Raw genomic sequence first — 25,287 nt, 5'->3', positions numbered from 1 at the left:
AAAATAAACAAGATATAATAAAATGAAATAAAATAAATAAATATAACAACACGAAATAAGTAAATAATAAATAAATAAATAAATAGTACCGGGGGGTACTATAAAACGCACAGTTCTGAGACACTATATACCTATACTTTGAAATCAGTACATGTATGTGTTTAGAATGGTTATAGCTTTTGGGAAAAAAAACTATTCTTAAATCTATTACTCCTTGTTCTGATGCACCTGTAACGTCTCCCTGAGGGCAACAGATTAAACAGATCAGAGCCAGGGTGAGAGCTGTCCTTAATGATGGTTTTTCCTCTGCTGATGCTAATGGTTTTAATGGGAATTATACTGGTTTTAACGGAAACTGTAATGGTTCCTGTGGGTCTCTACTGGTCATTTATTGCCTGGTGGCATGTCATGTCTAGCGCAGTGGTCACAAACTCTTTTCCTTGAGCTAAACTGTCCTGTAGCCTAGGTTTAATCTCCAACCAAAATCTAACACACTGGTTTTAGTTGAAAAATAACTTCTTAAGGCAATGATTAGATGGTCAGGTGGGTACGGTTATGGTTGGAGCTAAAGTGTTCTGGAAGGTAGATCTTCAGGAACAGAGTTGGTGACCACTGGTCTAGTACAGTGCTTCTCAAACCTGTGCTGGAGGACCCCCAGCACTGCACATTTTTGTATGTCTCCTTCATCTATGCACCTGATTCAGCTCATCAATTCATTAGTACAGACTGCAAGAACTGAATTGGGTGTGTCAGATAAGGGAGACATACAAAATGTGCAGTGTTGGGGGTCTTTCAAGACAGGTTTGAGAACCCCTGGTCTAGTGGACACCATTAAGGACCAATAATTGTAATGGAAATGGTTTTAATGATTAACAGCTGTTTGTAATGAGATTTGTAGTGGAAACCATTAGCGTTTCTGTGACGGTTTCTATCGGGGGGTTTTCCAGCAGGGAGAGATGACCACATTCGCCTATATGATCGACAATGTGGACTCATTAGGAAATTATTTAACTGACACCATTTTGCAACTAGTGAAAATCACATAGATTACCACACTGTCATATGTTTTTCACATGTGATTATGTGAGTAATAAGTGATCATGTGTGGAAAAAATCTTTTCGCCCTTATGTGACATCATCTGACCAGTTGTGAAAAATAAAAGCACATAACCTGAATGTGAAAATACATTAAAGCACTAAAGTCCACTACATGTATAAAAAAAAAAAAGGAAAGAAGGAAAAGAAGTGAAAAGTGTTTCATGTGATACACGTGTGAAAATAATGTGACACTTCTTTAAGGGTAGAAAAAAAGGAAATGTTCCACTTAAAAATAAAGGTCCAAATTAGAAACAAAAAGGATTTTTCAGCCTGATGCCATAGGAGAACCCTTTTTACGTTGCACACCGAACCTTTTACTCTCAAGTTCTTTAGAGAACCCAAAAATGGTTATTCACAACAGTGCCACAAGCAACCATGTTATTATAGGTTCTCTAAAAACCTTTAGCAAATGCGTTAAGGAACCAAAGTAAGATTCTTAAGAGTGATGCCAGGAGAACCTTTTCCAGTTCCACAAAGACCTTTATAGTTCACTTTAGCCTGTTAAGGGATTATACCTTGAAGAACCAATATGCTACTCTGAAGAATCTATAATTAATCATAAAGAACTTCTTTAATCTACAAAGAACCATATAGCTCAACTCAAGAACCCTATACAATGAAAAATGGTTCTTGACAAGAAGAAGGTTCTCTGCAGAACCTATGGTGTTGTAAAGAACCATTGAAGAACCTTTATTTTAAAAAGTGTACCAGTGATTTGATTTATAAAGTAGTCTACATTATTGATTCATTTAATGACTGAATTACATACACTGAATTATACAATACAGCGGTAGTCCCAGTGGTCCATGAAGCATAATCAGGGATATATTTGTTTTATTTTATTTATTTATTTTCTCCATTGGTGGAAATCACAACCTCCCATTATTATTATTATTATTTATTAAGTTCTTATGGTTTTTCCACCTGTTTAATCTATTGAATTGAATGGGATGAAGACAAACTTCAATAACTGAAAAACAAATAGGCCTATAAGTAATGTCAGTTGGACCTAATGTGCTTTGTCAGTGGAAGGTTCAGGAATAAAAAGCTCCAAGAAATAACCAAATTATTATTTTACACATTTAATTTACATAATGATGCTAATAGATGGATTATGTTCATAAAACTGTCTTGAGGGGTCTGTGGAATTTCTTCTACAGGTAAAGGTGTCTCTTTATGCAAAAGGTTTGCGATCCCCTGCTACAGTATATATGACCTATACAACAGAATTACTGATATTAATTAAAACAATCAAGAGCAACATATTTATTTGTGTTTAGGTTTGTAATAGATTTTAATGCATTCTTATGCTTTGTAAATAACACAACACAACAAAAACACCAAAGGTATTGGTGCACTAATATGCCTGTTCATTCCATCTCAGTTTTTCACGCTAATACTGACACCAAAGTCCCAAAGTGAAATCCTCTGAGAAACAGCAGACCTGTTCCCGCTGGAGTGACTGGTCGTTCTTGAAGCTTAGTAACACATAAGTCTCCAAAGCCTCATTTTATTGCATCATTGAGGGATTTACTGTCTGCAACATGCTTGGTTTGTGTCCTTTGTGTCAAAGGAAAATAATAAATTTTTTTAGAGTAACATAATGTCATTTCCTGATCATCTCGATCCTGATCATTGAATAAATTTCAGCATCAACACTGAGTCTTGCTGTACTATTATCATAGCAGCATGAAAATTGGTCCATAAAAAAACATTTTCTATGTGCAGGTGCAGTCCTTAGGCTCTTTCTCTCCACTGATTTTCTACAGTGTTTAGATTATCATCCACACATGGGAAATGTCTTTATGTGTTAATGCAATCGATTCATCCATTATATATGCTCAGTTTTATCCTGCTAAATATTTCGTAGAAAATTTGTATAATAGACAGCGTGTTTACAGTGAGTAAAGCCCACAAGGAGCATGGCAGAAGTGCAACAGCTAGCAGGGCAGCCTTCCAACTCACTTCTATTGTGCATCAGACAATGTGTGTTAAGTTACTCTCAGTGGGACATTGTTGGTATCTATTATTAGGCTGTATATGTATATTATTTCATACAGGGCTTAAGTACTTTTCAGGTGAATCAGATTTCAGTGTGTTATCCACAGTGTTAATCTTAACTTTCACTGGTTCTACATTGCCTTTATATCTTTATGTAGCAGTTTATAGGCATATTGTTTGACAAGTAGCACAAATAAACAGACACAATAAGCATTCAGATATAGTGCTATACATTAATTAATTTTCTGTACTACTTATCCTACACAGGGTCGCAGGGAACATGGAGACTATCCCAGGGAACTCGGACCATGAGGCAGGGGACACCATGGATGGGGGCCCAGCCCATCACAGAGCTCAATCACACACACTACGGGCAATTTGGAAATGCCAATCAGCCTTCAACACATGTCTTTGGACTGGGGGGGGAGGAAACCAGAGTACACAGAGTGGAGGCAGGAATCGAACCCACAACCCTGGAGGTGCGAGGCAAAAGTGCTAACTACTAAAATGAATTCTTATTATTCAATATAATATCAATATAAATCAGTATAAATATTAGTTATTCTTATGATTCATGCATGCTTTGCATAAACCACTAGATGGCGCCTGAGATCTGAAAGATTAGCATTTAGTTATGACGTCTTCTTTTATATTCAGGCATTATTTTAACTCCCTTGAATGTCTAACATGACAAGTTGCATGAAACTGAGTTTATAGCTGAATTGTAAGAGTTAACAGGAACTAACATATCTATTGATTTATACACTGATTGTTACATACCTATTTATGAACTCATGCAGAGATTCTCTTTCAACTCAGCCTGTTTCTACAGAGACTACTCATTGCCCCTTTATACTTATGAGGCCCAAAATGTTGATTAATATTCATTATACCACAGTGCTGTTTAAGTCTCAAATCTGACTGGTCAGAAGATGTTGATTCACAGCAGCTCTGGCAGTAATTCTGGCTGCACAGCAAGTTACATCTATATTTTATTAATCTGATCATTCTTATTGTTTCTATAGTAACAGCTCAGTCACCGGGACTTGTATGGCAGCAACATCTAATTTAAGACTAATTTTAAAATTCCTGTTATTTAGCAAAAAAATATTAAAATAAATCTTCAGGAAAGAGGACTTGCAATTCCTCAGTAACTTAACAAGCTGCATTTATTTGAGAGAGAGAGAGAGAGAGAGAGAGAGAGAGAGAGAGAGAGAGAGAGGCTGTTTATAGTGGCTATAATGTCAGGAAGAACAGGAACTTGTTTTGTGGACATTTCTCAACATTAAATGTAACTATAAATGGATTTTCAAAAAAACTATGATGTATTGTTATTTCATAAATAAAAATGATAATCTTTGCCAAATTGCTGTAATCTAAGAGGAATGAAACCCTTCTTGGTGTGCTTTTATTGGACAATACCCAGAATATTGCAACTTCAGTGTTTTGTTTTTCTTTAGGGAGTTTTTAGTGTTCAGTTGTTTTCCTCTCAGATATAGAATCACCTTTCAGAACATTGCTGCATCATTAAAACAGTATCTCACTGTTTATTTAAAGGATGGACAAATATTCAAATAATAGAAATACAACAGAAATAAATGTCTATAATCATCCCTCACCCCCTTTTATTACATCCAACATTTCTTCCTCCTGCTTGAACTCCACATGCCTACATAATCATCATCCGCTTCTCCATGATAACCATCTGCTCTAAAAGCAAGCAGAGAGAGGATGAGCTCTCGCCACTCAGTCACACCATATTCACTACAGCCATGTCACACTGAGACGCTTGCAGCTTCATAGTTTTTACACTGAACTCACAAAGCATGATATCTCAGCTTTCTTTAAAGTCTTTGCATCTAGGTAAATGATACATTTGAAAGACCCCCCCAAACAAACAAACAAACAAACAAACAAACAAATAAATAAATAAGAACGGCAATATTGCAAGAATTACACTGATAAAATCAAGTGCTTTGTCTTGTTCACTGTAAACCATTATCAAATTGTTTCAACCAGTATCATACCAGTGTTGTGGAATGAAAATGACAAACCAGGTGGCAGTGTTGCGCTTCAGACAGTAAAGAGACTCCCAGTGCAATAGACCTGTTACCTGTAGCACGTACCACAGCTAAATTTAACCAGACCTAGTTCAAATATGTGTACCCTTGATTACCTGAGTTTTCATGAGGACATTCTTGCATATAATGTTTAGGTCACTACAGGGATTTCTAAAATGTTGCCTCTGTTCGTGGTGCATCGCTGTGGCACTAATGTATGAATAAAATGCAGTCGAATATAAATATGAAAAATGTATTATATAGCACCAAGACACAGGCAGTATATAAATATACTGATATAAAGTGGTTTATCAATAAATAAACATTATTGTAGTAAATAGTTATATAATATCACGTATCATATTGCTTAAGACATTAACGCAAACAGCCCTGCTACTGACCTCTGAAACTGGGTCTCTCGTATCTAGGACATGGACTCTTATTTAGAGATGATGCTTCTCTCTGATGGTTTTTCTCCAAGCACAATATGCACTTAAACAAACACGTACACTGTTTATTATTACATTGAAATACCTCAATTATGACTCCATGTAATGTCCAGAACTTGACAAAAAAAAAGTAAATGTGATTGGAATACATATAATTGTGAGTGAAGTTGTTGTAGAGACACTGGAATTTTTGGTATTTAGAACAGATCCCCAGACACACAGCAAGGACATGGGAAAGTAAAATTACGGCACAGTGTAGAACAGATGGGGGAGCAAAAATACCTTTAGCCAAATACACACATTGTCAGCAAAACACATGGTAAAGGTGTTGCTTTCATAGAAGGAATTCATGAGCATACATGCTCTGGACTGAGGAATTAATAAGCATATTAGAAGTGCTAAAAAATAATTGGCTGGTCTCAAAAGTTAAACCCCTCAATAGGTGGAGATCTTTGTGTCACATTTGATTCATTGCTACTATTTCACTAACACCCAAACATAATCACAAATCCATATAAAGCCAAACAGCTTTTATCACCTTTGTAACATTGCACATTTGCCCTTTACCATGCTCTTATTAGCTCCCATATTGATTTTTGCAGCTCTCTTTTCATTGGTCTCCTTGCCAATATCCTCAGCAGACGTCAGCTTCACATATACAGAGTAATCTGCACAAATTAACCTTATTCTTAATGAATTACATGGGTTACCTATCTTTTTCACATTTTTTTTTTACCTTTTCACCATTTCTCCATCCTGAGTGTCCTTTTCATCCCTTCATGTCCTCATGCAGTGAATTGTCAGATATACCATGGGCTCCAATATTTTGGAACTCTCTACTCCAGTGTCACTGTGATTGTACCTCTACTTATTCTTCCTCACAAGCCAACTACAGCCTTCCTTTTCCATGACCATATATATCTGTGTGTGTGTGTGTGTGTGTGTGTGTGTGTGTGTATATATATATATATATATATATATATATATATATATATATATATATATATATACACACACACACACACACACACACACACATATACACACAGTGTTATATATTTTATATATGTTAAATATGTTTTTTTTTACTCTGGACTTTGAGAGGTATCTGTGAAAGACACTACAGAAAGATACCTTTTTAATTAATATTCTATTATGATTTATAAGTTAAATAATGTATGATTATTTATCAGTCTGTACAGGATTTTGAGGATATTTTTTTGTGATTGTTGCAGCCAAAAATGCTTGATTTTGCTGTGACTTTTTTCAAAATTTGCGATGCAATATGCTGAGCTTTTTTGTGCTTTTTTGCAGAAAACGTCTGTGGCAAAATTGGCAACTGCATGAAATTGTTTTGTGCTGTCTTTCACAGTGATGTTTGATGGGAAATTTCACAGTGATGTTTGATGGTAAATAAGACCTTTCAGCTGTACTCATGTTCGACACACGTGAATCAAAGGAGGCTTTGGCTGAATGCGCATTTTGATGATGTCACATGATGCAGCTTGGACCAAATTTGTTGTAATTTTGCTCCTCTGAATATTGCGGACTTTGCTTGATATTTGCTTGATATGAATTCATTTCTGTCATTACAAAATTGCGAAATCCTGGAGGGACTGATTAATATGAATTAAAGACAATTTCCAAATTGACATAAAATTCTTGCTGTTTCACTTATTTACACTCCACATATCTGTTTCCTGTGCTCACATCTTTTTTTCTCTCTGTGTAACCTATATTCCTAGACATACTGAGCAAATCTAGTATCAGAGTCCCCAGATAATAAGAATAATGTGAAGTAAAGTGAATATATGGCAAATCTACTTAAAATATCTTTAAATTGTGGACTTCCTTCCAAAGCATTCATCTGATATCATCGTCCTATTTCATATTTCAGCTTATTATACTCGTTCTGAGTTTCTTGATGAAGACTTAATGGGTCAGAGAGAATAAATGGCAGGCTTGACTGTGCTTTTAATTCCCTTTTGGGTGATTTTGGATTCTAGTACTGCTCTTAGGGCTCACTGCTAACCTTCTTTTTACACCTATCCACACTTCCTAACAAATGGTATGCAGTTTTATGTCTGTGAAATGTGCCTGGTATGACACAATCCTACAAATCCTCATATACTGAAATTAATAGAGTTACAGTGCCGTAGCATTTTACACTGTTGGTCAGAACTGAAAAAAACAAAATAAAAATGAATCCTTACTCCAATGTAGTTCACTCCATATAGCACAGGTCTCTAGGGCCCACAACAGTACACTGTAATTCCAAACACTTCAAGAAAACATCCTAGAACTGGGTCAAGCTGCTAGTTATTTCCACTTTATGTATGATTTAGTAGTGCATCTGGAATATCATCAACAGGTTCTTCATCCCCTGTTTATGTCTGAGGAGTATCTTATTCTTGCTTTGTGCGTACTCAGATAATAAAAGTTTTTTAGGCAGCAGCAGCATAGTAGGACATTGCCAATAATCTCCTGCCTTGCAGATCTGTTAATTAGCATATGAGCTCCTGCCAGATTAACAAGGGAAATAAGATAAACCCCAGGGAGGTGTTTATTAGAAACTCAGCATGTTCCCAGTCCATGGCATCAGGGTTACATTAGCTGAATATTACTCATCATTTACTAAAGACTTTAACACACACACACACACACACACACACACACACACACACACACACAATGTGTGTTGGTGAGCTGAAAAGATTGACAGGTTGATTTGATCCTGAACTTTACATAAAGAGATGCAATGAACAGCATTTAGGTAATTAAATAATCTCTTTTTCTACTTGACACACCAGCAGTAAACAAAATGTTACGCACGCAACAACATTTCTTCCAAATTAGACACAATAGTTCTACCTCATGCACCTTTGTGTTCGAATAGAATCAGTAATTTCTCAAACTTTGAAATGCTCTTAAACCTCAACGCAGTGCAAACATTCTATCAGAAATTTCAGCTCTACATCATATATATACTGTGTCAAAGAAAGCAGCCTTAACTGAGCTATATTTTATTACATACTGGTTTATGGAAGAAGAAAAAAACAACCACACCAGAATAATAAACAAACAAACAAACAAACAAATAAATAAATAAATAAATAAATAGGTGTTTCTGGTTTGTCAGATTTATTTAACTTCAACCTCTGTGTCTTGTTTCGTTTACCAATCAGTCACACGTTTATATTGGATGTGTAGGTAAGTCTTGGATATATGCGTTCCTAATAGCAAGTGATGCAGATGACTTCAGTGTACAAATACATCATTGTTGGATACAAAGTGGGACAATCCTATAAAGAATAACATCTTCATGTATGTGCAGATTATACAACTTGTGTTTTTACAAATCTGTTGCAGGTGTAGCACTGCACAAGTAAAGCAGATCAAATAAAATAAAATGTACAAATGTTCTTACTGCACCATGTCGTTAATATAGCTGCACATAGCCAGGAGCATTTTCATATTTTAAGATGATATCTGTGTGAAAACTTGTGAATAAATAACAACAGCAACCCTGAAAACATGTTTACAAAAACATATAGTATTTAATGTATTATAATTAATAAAACATGTTCTTACATGGGTTCAACTAAACAAATCTCAAATACACAGTCCTTATGTTACGTATTTAAGGAAATATATAAGCTTAATACATACAGTGTAACAGGAAGACAGATAACCTATACTACAAAGCTGGATTTATGGGTTAGTGAGCTAACTTTGAGGTAAACTTACAATAGACCTGAGTTCAGATCATTACCTTAAACAGTAGCATGCTAACCCTTAAATCCATCTTAATAGTACAGTAGGTCTTTCAATACTGTTCTTTTTTTTATATCTTAAAGATGCTGTAATCGATATTTAAACAAGAACTGTCTTTACATACTGATCTCTATCACTAAAATAGATGCACTGAAAAAGAAGTCTCTGTCCAGTGTGACTGTAGAGGCCAAAAAGAATGACGTTCAACCAAAATGTCCAGTTCCACCACAAAACGCTGCCAAAAATAAAGAGTGCAGCAGAAAAGGAAGCATTCAGTTAGCAATAGCACCAAGAAACCAGGAAAGAGGAGTCAATTTCCTTGTTGCGTTTCGGTGCTAGAGAAACCTGAGAGATTTGCAAGGCATGAAAATGGATGCTAAGCTGTGCTTTGATGCTTGTATGTCATTCACTTAGATGTAGCTTGTAGAACACTTTAAGAAAAAAAATGAGTACTAAGTATATTTTACTTGTTGTTGGGTGGCAGCCTCAAAGGTACAGCTTACCTTTAGTGTGTATTTTTTACCTGTATGTAGTGTCGCTTTAAAGCTTTCCCCTAAAAGCACAGTCCATTTATGTACCTTAAAGCATTTTTAAAGGTGCACTATATCCATGTGTAGAGGTGAAACATACATATTAAGGTACAAAATATGTTCCCATGAGTGTACAACACTAGACACAAGGAAAGTTCCAATTTAGCACTATTGTACTACTGCATTTGCTAACTACTGGCATGAAATACCAACACTTCCTGGATCACTGTGCTACATCATGATACCATCCTATTGTGTGTTTGCATCTATGCAGGGAGGTGTGGATGAAGGGTGTGGGTTTGTATATGACTGTGAGGTTGTATCTTTTACTGACAGAAGTTAGAATGATTGCAAACCTTAATTATAGCAGCTTTAAGTGTGAATTCTAGCTACTGTAAGTGTGGCAGGCTGAGACTGAACAATAGCCTACTGCACTGATTCAGAAAATAATTTCCTATTACACACTAATTATAATCTTAAATACTTATCAAACATTTACCCAAATACTAGACAGTATTATTCGTTTATGTAACATTTTAACACAATGTTAATCATTAATCATATGACTTAAATGGTCAAAACGTATATAGTGTATACATTCTATACTATAAGAAGCGCCAGACATGCAGCTAACGCTGAGCATCTATATAGATTTGATTCAAGCTACATTCTGGAGAAAATGCCGTCGGTGGCTCTGCTGAGCAGAAGTGCTTATGTTATGTATTGTATAATATAGTGACTATATGTAAAGCACATGATGTATTAAAAATACAAACAGATGTTGAACAGAATTGCACAGCAACTTATAAGAAAAAAAAACACTATTTAGAAAGCAATAAATTTGCAAAAAACAGAAGTCAGGCTTCAAAATGCAATGTTTGAAATTCACAGGATTTCTGTCTATAGTGAGGTTATGACCATTTAAGTCACGTTTTTGATCTAAAGTACCACATATGAATTTGTTCTACAATTATTCATGAAAAATAATTTAATAAATAACATCTAACTTAATATGTACAGTTATTGTAAACACACAGCTCCCACATAAAAGTGTACATTAAAAATACAGCTATAAAAATACCTTGACAAATAATGACTTCACATTGACTTTGACACTGGCAGTTAAACATGATTCATTTTTGCTACATTTTAACAGGCATCTTATATATTTAAATTCTTTTTATATCGGTTTATACCTAGATTACCATGTATGTTTATTCTAAAATATTCAAGAAAGCGTATGCTGTCTTAAGAATATGATATGGTATAGTTTTACATCTCAACTTAGAAAAGTTGCATTTGTTTTTTCATTCCCATATTCTACATTCTAGCATTTGTCATTTCATGAGTAATGCTTAAATCATTATTTACTGCTACACCGGTATATATTAATGAGAGTCCTTTTACTAATTGGTTCAAATTAAACATGTAATGTTAAATAGTGGAAAAATGTATTATCCTAATGAACTGATAATGAATTTATTGGCAGCTCGTGTCAGTTTCTCAAATGCTGAGAAAACAGATCATTTACAAGTATTTATGTTTCAAGTTTTTCGTTCATTCACAGGGTAGAGGAGCTTTGTTTGTAGTCTTTGAGAATGACGGATGCATATGTCACATTTGGTGGGGTGCAAAGGATGGACTCAGACACCGGAGAGTTGGGAATGGGGTTGCCTGAACCCGTCAAGTCCCGGAAAGGAGAGGGTGGCATTAGAGCCAGTGAGTCCTCCATTGCTAGTTTAATCTGCACCAGCTCCTCATCATCGTGGATTTGTGCATTGTTGTACATGTAGCCATGCAGGAGGCCAAACTGCTCGTTCTCCACTTCCTCCTCCTCCTCCAACAGAGTATCTGGTTTCTTTGAGTAAGAGCTCAGCTGCATGGGATAAACCTGCTGTGTCTGCGGAATGAGGGGTCGGTATGGTGGCATCACTCCACTTACTGGTTCATGTAAACTAATAATGTCATCCAGATCAGGCATGCTGGAATTCAACTTAGCTGTCATGTCCTGAAAGTGGTCTGCAGTAACCTGCTGGGGGAGAACGCATTTCTGTGGCAAGTGTTGCTCCGGATTATAAAATTCCTGCTTTGTGTTCATTTCCTTCACAGGCTTGCTGGCAGGTGAATACCTGTGAGCAATCAGATGAGGGCTGGCCGGAGGATTATATCTGACTGGCTCACCCTCATCCTCCTCGGCTACATTGTACAGAGTCTTGGTGCTCAGGTCTGAGAATTCCAGGCCTGTGTCATGGTAGGTATTAGTTAGAGGTTTGATGACAGCTGTCTGATTGGAGCCGGCTTCCTGCCTCTTCACATGCACAGACAGTCTGTGCCACATGTGTTCTCCTTTCGGAGGCTGTCTTGAACCTGGTTCAGACCATGACACAGACTTGCCATTAGAACTATGAACAAAATAAAGACGGCAGTTATTTCACAGGAACCAAGAAAAGTGGACACAAGAACAACATTTCTGGTTCATGTAAAAATTACTGTCATTTTATTTGAGCAAATATAATAATTATATATTATATATTACATATATATATATATATATTAAAAAATAATTATAGTATACTGTTTTAATACTGCATTTAAATATATACGGTAATGATTATGCACAGTGTCTCTTTATGCACAGTCCTAGTTCAGCAATAATTAATTAATGTAAAACAAAAGCTGTTAATTCTGTAATTGATGACTTAGTGGTATATAGCAGCTCATATATGGAGCAGAGCGTCTGTCTACCCTGTTGCTGAGATGCCCCTGGGTGTGCATCTTTTAATTGCAGTCGACCTGCAAATCAGAGACGTCTAAGAAAGCTGTTAATTGAAGGCTGATCTGGAAATGGCATGACCTGAATGTCTGGAACGTAGCATGAATTAAAAGATCGGGCCCATGGGTACTGATACTCATGCAACAGGATGGAAAGAGGCTAAGCTACTGCAGCTAAAGAGAGCAGACTTACTTATTTCCAGAGGCGTTCTTTTTGCGTTTTAGCATGTTGAGTAGGCTGTTGCTCCTGCAGGCGATTTTGCCATCACCTACATGCATGCGCACCACATCTGAAGTGGTAAAGGCGCTACGCACGTTTCTCTCTGGCTTGGCAATGATGATGTACATCTTTGGGGTGAACATGCAACCCAGGGCCACAGTCACGCTTAGGCTCACGGAGAATGATGTGGTGATGATTTTGTAGTTGGAGCCAAAGTAGATGGGCACAAAAGCGAGCCAGATGATGCATGTGGTGTACATGGTGAAGGCGATGTACTTGGCCTCGTTGAAGTTGGCCGGCACATTGCGGGTTTTGAAAGCATAGTAGGTGCAGCTGAGAATAAGAAGACCGTTGTAGCCGAGCGGTGCGACCATGCCCATGTTGCTGGTATTACAGATGAGATAGACTTCCCTGATGCTCGGATAGAACTTGATGGGTGACGGGGGCTCCAGAATGATCAGCGTGACCTCCAGCGTGAGCTGTAAACTGATCAGGATGAATGCGATGACCACCTGAGCACAGGCACTCATAAAGCGTGGCTTGCGTGTACAGATCTTCTTCTTGCTGCCAGCCAGGATGCGGGCGATGCGGTTGGTCTTAGTGACCAGAGCCGAATAGCACATGGAGGCTGAGAGGCCCACCAAGAGGCGTTGTAGATAGCAGGAGGCCACTGTGGGCTTGGCTATGAGCGTGAAGGGGCAGATATAACCCAGGAAGATGCCAGTTAGGATGATATAGCAGAGTTCTCGACTTGAGGATTTGACCACAGGTGTGTCTCTGTACAGAATGAAGACAAAAGTGACGAAACTGGTCACTAGGATGCCCAGACAAGAGAAGACCACTGCAACGATGGACTCGGCATGACTCCACTTCAAATAATGCAGGGGAAGCGGCTCACAGCCTGCAAAGACAAAGATAAATAAATATAGATAGATAGATAGATAAAGCATAGATAGATAAAAATACAGCAACTTTTACACTTGTGTCCCAGAAAGTACTAACGAAAGTTAGTAGGTCTTTGACTATAATAAGAACACTGCAGTACAAGTCTTTCACAAGTACTCCTCGCTACAGAACCAAAAGTGCAGGGGGTGGAGCCAGACTTGATCCAGTTCCTCCTACCTGGGTGGAGTCATACCAAATGCCCAGGGGGTAAAGACAACTCAGTGTGTTGAATGTTGGACAAATGTGTTTGTTGTTCCGTGTTATACAGCATCTCTATGTGTTAGGGGTTAGGATTAGTGTTAGGGGTTAGGGTTTAGTGTTAGGGTTAATGTTAGGGGTTAGGGTTTGAGTGTTAGGGGTTAGGGTTAGTGTTAGCAGTTAGGGTTTAGTGTTAGGCTTATAGGATTTGGCTCAGGCCCAGGTCAACCTCCTGGACTTTTGGTCCTTTGGCTCTGTCATGGCTAAATTTCTTTACTGATGTTTTTACTGATAATCTTTTCAAGAAACACATACACTTACTTAAATATCTCGAAACAGACAATCTTGAATAAGCATGGCAATATAGTATTACAAGGGAATATCACTGAAATGGCAAAAGCAGTGGTGTTGGAATGGCCATATTAGCCATCTGAGTGTGGCCAGCTCTCCAATGCACCAAGTGCTAAAGTAGGTTTCCAGTTCAACTAAAAATAAACAGACTCTCCACTCAGGGACTGCCTGTAAGACAGAGGCAAGCCAAAAGAAGGGAGAAGAGACTGCGGCAAGGGCGAGAATACAATACAGCATCCACGAGCCATACCAGAGGTACTAAATCTTCCTATCCAACATTTATCCTTCTCACAGCACTTCATGTTCAAATTAAAAATAAAATAAACCAACCAACAATTTTCTCATTACACTAAATCATAGAGCTTATTTGCCCCAAATAGGTCATTGAGCCAAACCTAGTCTCATCTGCATATTAAATATAGATATATGATTATATGATAATTTTTTTATGTGCGGAAATTCAGCAATAGAGAAAATATGCTAGACTAATATGCGCCTAAATAGATAGAACAATATGGAAAAGTATTGCTTTGACATTGAGCATAACTGAAGACCTTTGAAAACAGGCCAAAGAAGTAGGGAGTGAAGTAGGTCTGTCACAAGTACACTAAGAGAGCGATTTGTAAAAATGATAAATGGTCTTCAAGTGTCACGGGAAACCTTTTGAAAATAGGACAAAGCAGGCTTCCTAACAGCCAAAACATAATAGAAGTCTTTAGTCCAAATAGCATACAAAGACAGAAACCTAAACATTTATGGTATTTGGAAGACGCCCTTGTCCAGAGCGACTTACGTGCATCTCATATATGCATTATAACAGCTGAGGGTTAAGGGCACTTTTAACAGTGGACATTGCCACAAAGCAGCTTTACCGAAATATATCAACTCTGGATATAAATTTTAAATTAATAAATTTGTCCCTAATGAGCAAGCCAGAGGTGATGATGGCAAGGAAATCTACTTGAGACGACATGAGGAAGAAACCTTTAAAGGAGCCTCAACCTCATCCTCCAAAATGTCTGTAACTATCCTTTATACTTGTCTGATAAAAATACATAATAAAAATCCCAATTGCTCCAAACTTTATCAAATATAAATGATGTGCAGATTTAATCCTGGGTGTCTATTACTGTCTTTATGTACTACAAAATTCATAGATCCACATGGGTTATATAATCCGCATTTATTCAAGACCATAGCCGATACTGTATAGAATAAGTTCATAGAATAAGAAGCCATTCTCTGTGTGTTAGAGATATGCAGATGTGTTACTCTACCTTGCAGCTCTTTATCAGGCCACCAGCCCAGCTCACATGCCTTGCAGGTGAACTCATCTTGGACGTATTCATTATCTTTACAGGCGGTGCAGATCCAGCAGCAGCTCACCTCCCCCTTCCGAATTACCTGGAGGGACACACAGCATGTAGCAGCAGGCACCAGCAGAAAATTGCTCTGATAGTGTGGATATCCTGGCACATGATTTACATTGAACACATATTCCTCATGGTTCTTTTTTGTTCTTTTTTTAAAAGAAAAAAAAATTAAGCATTCTACATCTTTGTAAGTTAAAGTTATTCAAGCTAATTATAAATAAAGCTGTTATATCTCAAGGTTTGTCACTGATGTTAGTTCTGTTGCTTTTTACTAATTGCCAACTACGTAGCAAGTTGTGCTGTACAGTAGTGATGTGTCGTTCATGAACGATTCGTTCATTTTGAACGAATCTTTAATATGACTCGGGAACAACGAGTTGTCTCAGAGAGTGATTCGTTCATTTTTGACCATGCATGTGTTGCAACATCCCCATAGGTTCTGTACAAGAAACAGAAATGATTAGTTTCTGTCTCGAGTCTTCGGGTTTGAGTTGTTTGTTCTTCTGGTGGCCACCGTATAGGCAATACACCATGCAATACCGGAAGCAAAAATAATTAGTTCACCTCTCAAGTCTTCAGCTCCGAGTCATTTGTTCATCACGTCACAGTCCCACTGCATTCAGCCTATAGGGCAGTCACGGGATGAACGAATGATGAAGATTCAAAAATCCAAGTCAGTTAAATGATCCGAACTTCTCATCACTACTCTACAGGGTCTTCCCAGGTACCAATTTACAAACCCCAAACCTTACCATTACTATGCTCCTCTCCATACACTCTATATAAACATTAGATAATACTCATTTTCTCATTTCAACAGAAAAAGACTTAGTGGACCTTATAATAAATGCCAGACTCACCTTGATCTCCCCTTTAGAGCAGGGCTCACTGCAGACTGAACGGACCATCTCACTCCGGTTCATCTGGATCATATAATCATCGATGCTCAGGATGCCCTCATGCCATGAGCCCACGTTTATGTAGTCATACACACCAGGCTCCACATACTGCAGATTCATTATGTCATACCTGAGAAAGCAGAAAATGTGCCATATGTATTTCTAAAGAAAAGGCTCACAATGTACTTCACAGGCAACAAGAAGCTAAAGAGGTACACATTTTTATATCATGCCATTGCCAACATAACCAGTACATAACCAGGACATATTAACATATAGTACTGTATATAGCATTTCTACTTAATGTATTGGCAGGGGTTAAACTGGGATTAAAGACATGGAGGATGACAATAATGTGGCAAAAGATCTGTTTAATTTGCATGTTCCCTCAAGGAGATCTTCTCCCTAATTTCTCCATCTGGGGATTAATAAAGTATTATCTTATCTTATCTTATCTTATCTTATCTTATCTTATCTTATCTTACATCATCATTATTATTATTATCATCCTTATGCCATGCTTTGGCAAATTTGATATATTTAACCTCTGTTTATTTTATGGTTATAGTTCTATAGGACTGACCTGCCTGGTGAATCCCCGTTTTCATCAAACCGCACATCCTCACCAGACACTCCAGTGAAGGAGGTCCTGAGCAGAAACTCCAGCAGTTTGCTGCCATCAATGGGGTCCATGGCCTCACAAAGACCCACATAGCCAGGGCACAGGTCCTCATGCATGTCGTGGAGGCCATGAGCCATGGCATAGATGGCATTGATGACGAACCCCATCTTACTGTCTTGTACATAGTTCTCCTCTAGACTCTCATAACCTGCCAATACAGTCAAGCCAGACATGGAGAATGTTATCATTTCTAGTACATTTTCAGTGTTCAGACTTTGGTTTTTCAGTTGATATTTGAGCTCAGGGCAAGACAGACAATTGCACCAAACATCTGAAAGGTTATTTGCTTTGCATACATAAACCAGTGCATAAAAGCATCTACATAGCAAAACAATTCAGCAAATGGCAAATCACACTACAGTTCAGTGCAGAGTAAAGGGATTGATAGGGTGTCCAAAGACCTAGACTTTTCCCCAAAACTACACGTGACAGGTCACAATGTTCTCCCCTAATTGTTGGAATATTAATAAAAAGACAGGCAGCATTAAAAAAAAGTGCCAGAAACATACCACAATGACACTATCCATTTCTGCACTCTCATTCAGTGTTTAATTAGTAATGGACGGTATTATTATTAATTAAGCAAAGAGATTAATAATTTACTCTTGTTCTCATTTCTCCTATCTTCTGTCGGCCACACAAATGGGAATATCTCTATTACACAATTGATCTAAAATTCCTGAAATATCAAATCAAATAAGCAAAGAAAGGTCAAAGGACACCATATCAGCATACAGTTTTATGATCTTTACCAAGCCAGCAAGAAGCAGTATCGGGCATTATTTTTGATGATTTGGCAGATAAAGAGAAATTATATTAAGAAAAGTAGGCTCTTTTTATGATGTGAATTTCACTTTACACATTTCATTTTTACCCTGCGTTGATGTTTAAATGAAGCACTGAGCAACTGATTAAACCCAGACATGCTTTGTTAAAACCAATGCCTTTATATTGAGTGAAAACACCTTAAAATTAAATCACTGATTTGATAAACGTTGGTAGTATCATAACAATAACAAAGACTAATACACATATTGTTAACACTTATCAGATGCTGTCTTTGTATTATAATGATGTTTTAGGGGTCTGTGATATTCTCTTGATTTCATATGTATGGTTTGGATTGTTTTCTGATTTTCAGTATGAAATATTTCACTTTCTTTAATGGCATGGAAGAATATATTACTAGGAAACTTAAAACTGAAAAGATCATCCTTTTTAATCCACAATGTTTTTTCATGAAATGTAGAAATTTACCACTTTGTTTCAAGTGAACTTTAACATGAATTCCTTTATTTCTGTAAGTATTGCTGTTTAAGGTACCTTAGGATTACATCCTAGTTGTTCTTCTTAATGTGCTATTATTACATTTATTTTGTTGTGTCTATTAGCTATGTCAGACAAATGTGACACTCATCTGTATACAATATTTTATTGTGAAAACAATGGATATGTATTTAACACCTTTCTTTCACTCTCTTCCTATTTCACTGTATGTTCACAGCAGTGTCAGGCTCCTCAGAGTGTAAAAGGCTGCTGGTGTTTGTCTTTTGTGGGTTAGTAATGAAACCTTCTGTGTGAATATAAATTGCCGTTTGGCCGTGACTGAACTCTAAGCAAACAGAACTGTTATATTAGACTTTAACTTTCTTGTTTACGGAAATGCAGAGAAAATATCATTATGCTATTATTGTTCTGTAAATATATGATACTGTGCCATGATACTCATTCTGCATGGGGATGTAATGTATACAGTCATGTGAAAAAATAAGTACCCTAGTGTTCTTATTAAACAGCAAAGGCTTTTTCCTGGGATGCCTCCCATGCAAGTCAAATTTGTGCAATCTCTTTCTGATTGTAGAAGCATGCACTTGGGCACCAACAGTTGCAAGACTTACTAGCAGATACTGTGATGAAATTTTGGGGTTCTTGGAAACTTTTTTTGCCTCAGACTATCTGCTATTGGGCTGAATTTGCTGGGACAGCCAGCCCTGGACAAATTGGCAATTGTTTGAAATCTGTGCCGGTTGTAGATGATTTTCTTTACAGTGGAATGATGTATTTCAAATAATTTGGAGATCTTTTTAAATCCCTTGCCAGACTTATAGTCATCCTCAACCATTTTTCTGAAGGCTTTACAGAACTCTTTTGATCGTGGCATGATGACACCACACACCTCAATAACAAAGGGAACACCAGACACTAGATATGAGAGGTGTTTAAAGAAGACCGGTTCCACCTACACTCCCTAAGCAGGTTCTAATCACTGTAGGGGTGTATTTATGTTTCCCATGTAACTGATCTGTTTTTATTTCTGTTCATTTAAATTGTGAAAATTACTACAAATTGTGCATTTTATGTGTCATTTGATAGAGTGTATCACCTTTATTAATAGGCACGGCTGCAAAGAGGATCAAATGGTTGCTGTCCAAATATGTCCAAAAAAACAACAATTCCCATGGGGTGTACTTATTTTTTCACACGATTGTATTTCTCTGACACTAAAGTGCAAAAACAATTTTTGGCATATTTCCCACAGTATCATATCAACAGACATTTGTAGATCATTTGTTTTATGGAAAAAAATTAGTTTAATACAAATTGTAAAAGCATTCAATGATTCAGCAGGACATAAACAACCAAAAGTGCATGGTGGCCCAAACAGTGTCCCTCACTGGAACATGCAGCAAAGCCAGTTGGCATGGCATAAATAAAGTGAACGTTATTGGGATCTAAATCATATACACACAGTGCCCACAATTTATTAGTGCAGTCTGCAAAACATCCCAATAACTTTATATATGTTAGAGGTCTACCGATACACATGACTTCTTCTATGTTGTGCTGTGTTATTAGTACTATGATGATCAGCACCAACAATTAACAGTAATGACAGGCACATACTTGCACACCATAATGAGCACAATGATAGAATGATTTAAAGATACAGTAGATGATTGTGATATCAGTTGACCTCTATCTATATTGCTCAAGTACACTGCTTCTTAGCTCCATTCAGAAGTATTTACTTACCATCTCGTAGCTCTAGATAGAAAAATAGTAGAACAGCAGACTATGACTATTCCTCTGTGTAAACATTTGTAAAGGTATTTGTTACTCTGCCTTTAGTTCCTATTCAGTTTTTAGGGAAGTGTATGGCATAGGTGACTTCACTTTGATATGATGATGCTGACAAGAATATGAGAGAATAAAAACAATGATATGAGTACACAAAGTGATGCAAAATAAACATATAAGGAGGGAATTGATAAAAACTGAGGGATAATACTTTCATGCCTCTCTCTCTCTCTCTCTCTCTCTCTATTTATATATATAAATATATATCTTAAATATAACTCAGTCTTAACTCAGCTTAATTTCAGCATTCAGCAACTTTCATATCGGAACATAAATATATTACAGCTTTGCAGATGGTAAAAAAAATTATTTTAAAAACATGCTTGTTGAGCATTGTTGGCTAAACAAAACAACAACAAAAACAATTTACCTAGTTCACCTTTTCAGCCAGCAGAGAAAATATGTGTAAATAAAAAAGACAAAAAAGAAGAATTTGTAATAAAAGCATTCATTAAAAAGGACAGACCTTAAATACCCACTCTATTAGTAGTATTAATAACATTAACCCTCTGTCCTTTTCACTATTAGACACATATTGTGACATTCATGAAATGGTCTCACCTGAGCAGTTCTTCCTGTAGTTTTTGTTCTCCTGTGGGTGCCCTGGGATGCGACATTGGAAACGATGTTGCCAGAACTCGGCAAACCATGGGTTCCTGGTGTTCGTATTGAGGCGCAGCTTCAAGAAGTAACTATCAAAGGATGTGACCTCCTCACTCTGGAGTTTCATGGTGATGCCACCAACAGCTTCCTGCTCATAGCCCTCCACCACCTCATCTCTGTCCGCCCAGCCATCACTAAGGAAAGCAGATCACACAGAGTGTAATAGGTCTTGGCTAACTTTGCAGAGTCTCATTTCAGCAAACACACACCCTTGAGTGAACTGACCTAGTTTAACAATAGCTTAAGAAAAAAGTCACCACAGACACTTATTCCTTCCTTTGATGACATGGAATTTTAGCCGAGGAATGCTTGCTGCTTGTTAAGAGGATAAAATTAATTACTGTATGGAATAATTCAACTTCCGTCTGTATTCTTAAAAGGCCAGAATTAATCTAAACTGAGTAATGGTTTATGATAATATATTGGTTATATGTATATAATCATAGATGGCTAGAACAGCAGAAGAAGAATCCTTTTTATGCGTGTTATTATTATTATTATTATTATTATTATTATTATTATTATTATTTTAATAAAATAAAAATATTGACATCCCCTTTCTACCAAAGTGAATTTAACAGAATAGAAGGCAGAAAGTGCATTTAATTTTTATTTTATTTTTTTGTAAAATCCTTCAAATAGATTGATCTTGATTATTTAATTGAGTCCAGGCTTTGATACTAACTAAGTTCTCCTGCAGTAGTTCTATGGCATTATTAAAATTAATGCAAGGCTTTTTTTTTTTATCAAGAAATGTTCCTAGTGTTCCTTCTCTTTCCAGATTCAGCCGGTTTCATGAGGAGGTTCATTTTATTTAATGTCTGCTAAAAGGCTTTTTATTCAATGTGTCTCTCACTGAAAAATTATGAACAGACTTGTGAACTCCATTTACTATACAGAGCTATAAATGAGCATTTCACAGTGATTATAAATCAAAAGGTCATAAATCCATTCAGTATGTTAATCATTTTGTTTTTGCTTGTGAAGAAGGTGTAATTCTGTGGCTACTCAGTGCCACCAAAGCCATCTGTCTCCCAGCATCCTCTCTGTAATGGGTGCCAAGAATGGCCTATTCTTAGGCGCCTGTTCACAATATACAGGAAACAATTTACTTCTAGCCAATGGTTTGTGTTGAGGCACATTTTTTATTTTTTTTACTTGCAATAAAATGTGTTCAAAAAAGACATACAGACCCTTGTGGACACTGAAGGAGGAAATTAAAGGTTTTGTAAATCTAATATAATCTTTTGAACACTTTTGAGCATTATTATTAAAAACAGAAGCAATTCAAAATTGGTTTGCAAAGAAAAATTCTGTGTTGTTACTACCTCAGACTGCATAAGCTAATGCAATGCTTTGAATTAGCCTCTTTCAAAACACTCTCCTTGACCCAGAATAGAACCGCCTTAACCAATTGATGTTCTCTTTTTCGCTCCTCAGAGACTTCACTCTGGCAGCATGAATCTTTAAGAAAAAGCGAGTACTTTCAGTAATTTATAACTCATGTGAATTAAAATGTCAGTCACCTTCCAATAAGGAGGAATTCTCCAGCCACCCCTAAGCGCCTCATGGCCATAAGGAGGCCACGCACTGTCATCCCCTCACAGAAACACACCACCACTCGGGCTTTGGGCAGCCTCTCCCTCAGCTTCCTCAGTAGCCTGTCAAAGTGTTTCTCACCAGCATTGCTGTAGATCTTGTCAGAGTGGGCAATACATAAACCCTCCTGAGATGCCAGCTCCTTAAAGGCCTCCATCCCACTCTCGCCATAGTTTCCTATGAGAAGAGAAAAAACACAGTAACATCATAGGCTCTAAAATTAGCACTTCTAATGGGTATGATAGCTTATAGTGTATTAACTATTCCTGCGGAGACCTGCAGTGTATCACTGAGCATCAACTGCATCAACTAATGATGAAAATGGCATCATTTTTATGAAGAACGCAAAATAAATGATAAAAACTTGCATGCTACAACTTTGCCTCTAAAATCCCTCTCTGCAGCAGCTCTCCCAAACCTTATTAGTTCTCATACAGTGGGATTCATCAAATTCTCTCTAATACAATCAGAGTTTTTGAAGCTCATCAAAATATGTTTAAAAAGTCATTTTGGTTGAATTTAAAAATATTTTTAACAAGATTAAAAATACTTTGCATAGCATTGGAATTGTGAGGAAGGGTCTGTTGAGAGAGTGGTTATTTTTAAATGACCTCGTAAATGTAGGTATTTAAGAAAAGACCCCTCTCTGGGCACTTTTGACAGGCTGATACATTGCCTGCCAAATTGCCCATGTTGCTATGTAGGGCACTTTTGAAATGACAAGCACAAAGTGGCTCAAATTCCCTCACGAAAAAAGTTAATCCCAGTGAAGTAAAATCCAAATATGAATATTGTTTCTTAATGGTTAGTTCACATGAATAACTTACAACCAACTCTTTAAAGTGGTCTTCCAAAAAAAATCTGCATGCAGTAGTACCTGGGGCTTTGGCAGTGATTCAAATGGCAAGGGGACATCAATTTTACAGAATTAAGTAAAATATATTAGTGAATTTATAAAACAAATTATCAGCAGAGTATTGCTGTGGAGACTTTTTATTTTATGGATGGGTACATGGCTTGGTAAAAGATACTAACTACAGAGCTTCTAACTCACCTTCAGTGTGAACAGCTGACACGTACGTCCAGTTATACCGTTTAACAATGTCCAAAAGGGCCCTGGCTTGAAGAGTGTCAGTGGGCACAACCCTGAGGAAGTACTTATAGAGGGTTTTATCACTCAGATCAGTACTAGTGGCTGAGTAGGCAATTTGGGGGATGTTGAACAGCTGCAGCAGGTTTTGAACTTGAATGGCCACTGAGCTTGATCCAGGTCCAATCACACCTACAATGGGCTTCTTCGTGGCAAGTGGCTGACTGAATGGAGTCCCATCAAGGCACCACTTTGAGCCATCCCCATCCTCACGCAGTGAAATAAGGGAGTCTCTTATAAATTCAATGCTCTGCTCCAATGCCACTGACGAGTGCCAGCATGAGTCCCTGATCTCGCAGCCCAAAGTAATGTTGGGCAGAAGGTTTGGGTCAGCATTAATTCTGTCCAGAGTGTGAAACATAGCTTCCACTCGCTGAATGCCATACTGCTCTCTGACCTCACCACATGTTCTCTCAGCCACGTTCTCAGCCGATGGCTGGTGGTGGACAGAAAACAGGGCACCAATGATGATATCGCCGTCCATTCTGGCCACTGAGCGGGTCACAGCCCTGGGAACCAGCGACCGCTCATATATATTACTGGCCATCACACAAAGCAAAAGAAGAGACAGAAATAATACGCAATTCATTCTCATCATACTCCACATGGTCCAATATGGTTTAGTCGCTGAATCATATCTGTAGCAGAGACTGTTGGAGTGAAGAAGCGACCTGGGAAAACGGTGTGCCCATGTATGCTGTATCAGTGATCATCAGACATCCTGCAAAGAGAAGTGAACACTCTGTCATACAGGTGCAGCCTATAATAAACTTTACGCAGCCTGGAAAAGCGCCTGGTGAGTAAGTCAGCACCATGGACAGCATTCAGTCTCAATCACTGCATCCCGCATCTCCTCACCCGAACCGAACCGGATCATTTTAGTACCGTTATATACTCGTAGACGAAGGATTACACTTCTTTTAACGTTTTTACTATTGTTTGTAATGGAAAACTGAAAACTGCTATCTGCGCAAGTAAACAACTTCAAACACAGTCCAGTCATACGGCTCATCTGCATGATTATATCTAATATCTACTCAGTGTGTGTTGCATCTGATGATGAAGCTTTACCTGAAATCCGAGAGAAAGCCATTTCCTCTTCCGCTCTGAAGCATTCAGTGTCATTCCAAACTGCAGTTCACTTTCTACTGAGCGATCGCTTTCTTTCCTCCACACCTAAAGCGCGCGCGGATGCCCCCTCCTTCATCTAATAACTGCATCCAAAAGCGGGTCACATCAACCGCAGACTCCATGCACTCTCCAATCCTGTTAGGATCCGTTCCTCAGAAGCACGTTTCATTTTAATTATACATCTATAACAAATATTTATGCTTTCATTTTCACTCATTACTTCATTTTCTTAGCTGATCTATATCTTGCACTAA

The 25,287-nt window shown here is 37.4% G+C and overlaps 1 protein-coding gene across 1 annotated transcript; it reads right to left on the bottom strand.

Annotated features, from left to right (window-relative positions):
* Nucleotides 1–10,801: 10,801 nt before the first annotated feature.
* Nucleotides 10,802–24,703, bottom strand: grm1b (glutamate receptor, metabotropic 1b). The gene is made up of 8 exons (XM_053633574.1): nucleotides 23,807–24,703; nucleotides 22,680–22,929; nucleotides 21,052–21,287; nucleotides 17,254–17,500; nucleotides 16,632–16,800; nucleotides 15,676–15,802; nucleotides 12,878–13,805; nucleotides 10,802–12,314 (listed from the first exon to the last, which is right to left on the bottom strand). Exons 1-8 carry the CDS (start codon nucleotides 24,507–24,509, stop codon nucleotides 11,474–11,476), a joined length of 3,501 nt encoding a protein of 1,166 aa, XP_053489549.1. The 5' UTR covers nucleotides 24,510–24,703; the 3' UTR covers nucleotides 10,802–11,473.
* Nucleotides 24,704–25,287: the final 584 nt, after the last annotated feature.

The sequence above is a fragment of the Ictalurus furcatus genome, chromosome 9 (assembly GCF_023375685.1).
Source record: "Ictalurus furcatus strain D&B chromosome 9, Billie_1.0, whole genome shotgun sequence".
Classification (NCBI taxonomy): Eukaryota; Metazoa; Chordata; class Actinopteri; order Siluriformes; family Ictaluridae; genus Ictalurus; species Ictalurus furcatus.
Note: the sequence above shows the minus strand (reverse complement) of the source record. Positions and strands in the feature narration are given on the sequence as shown.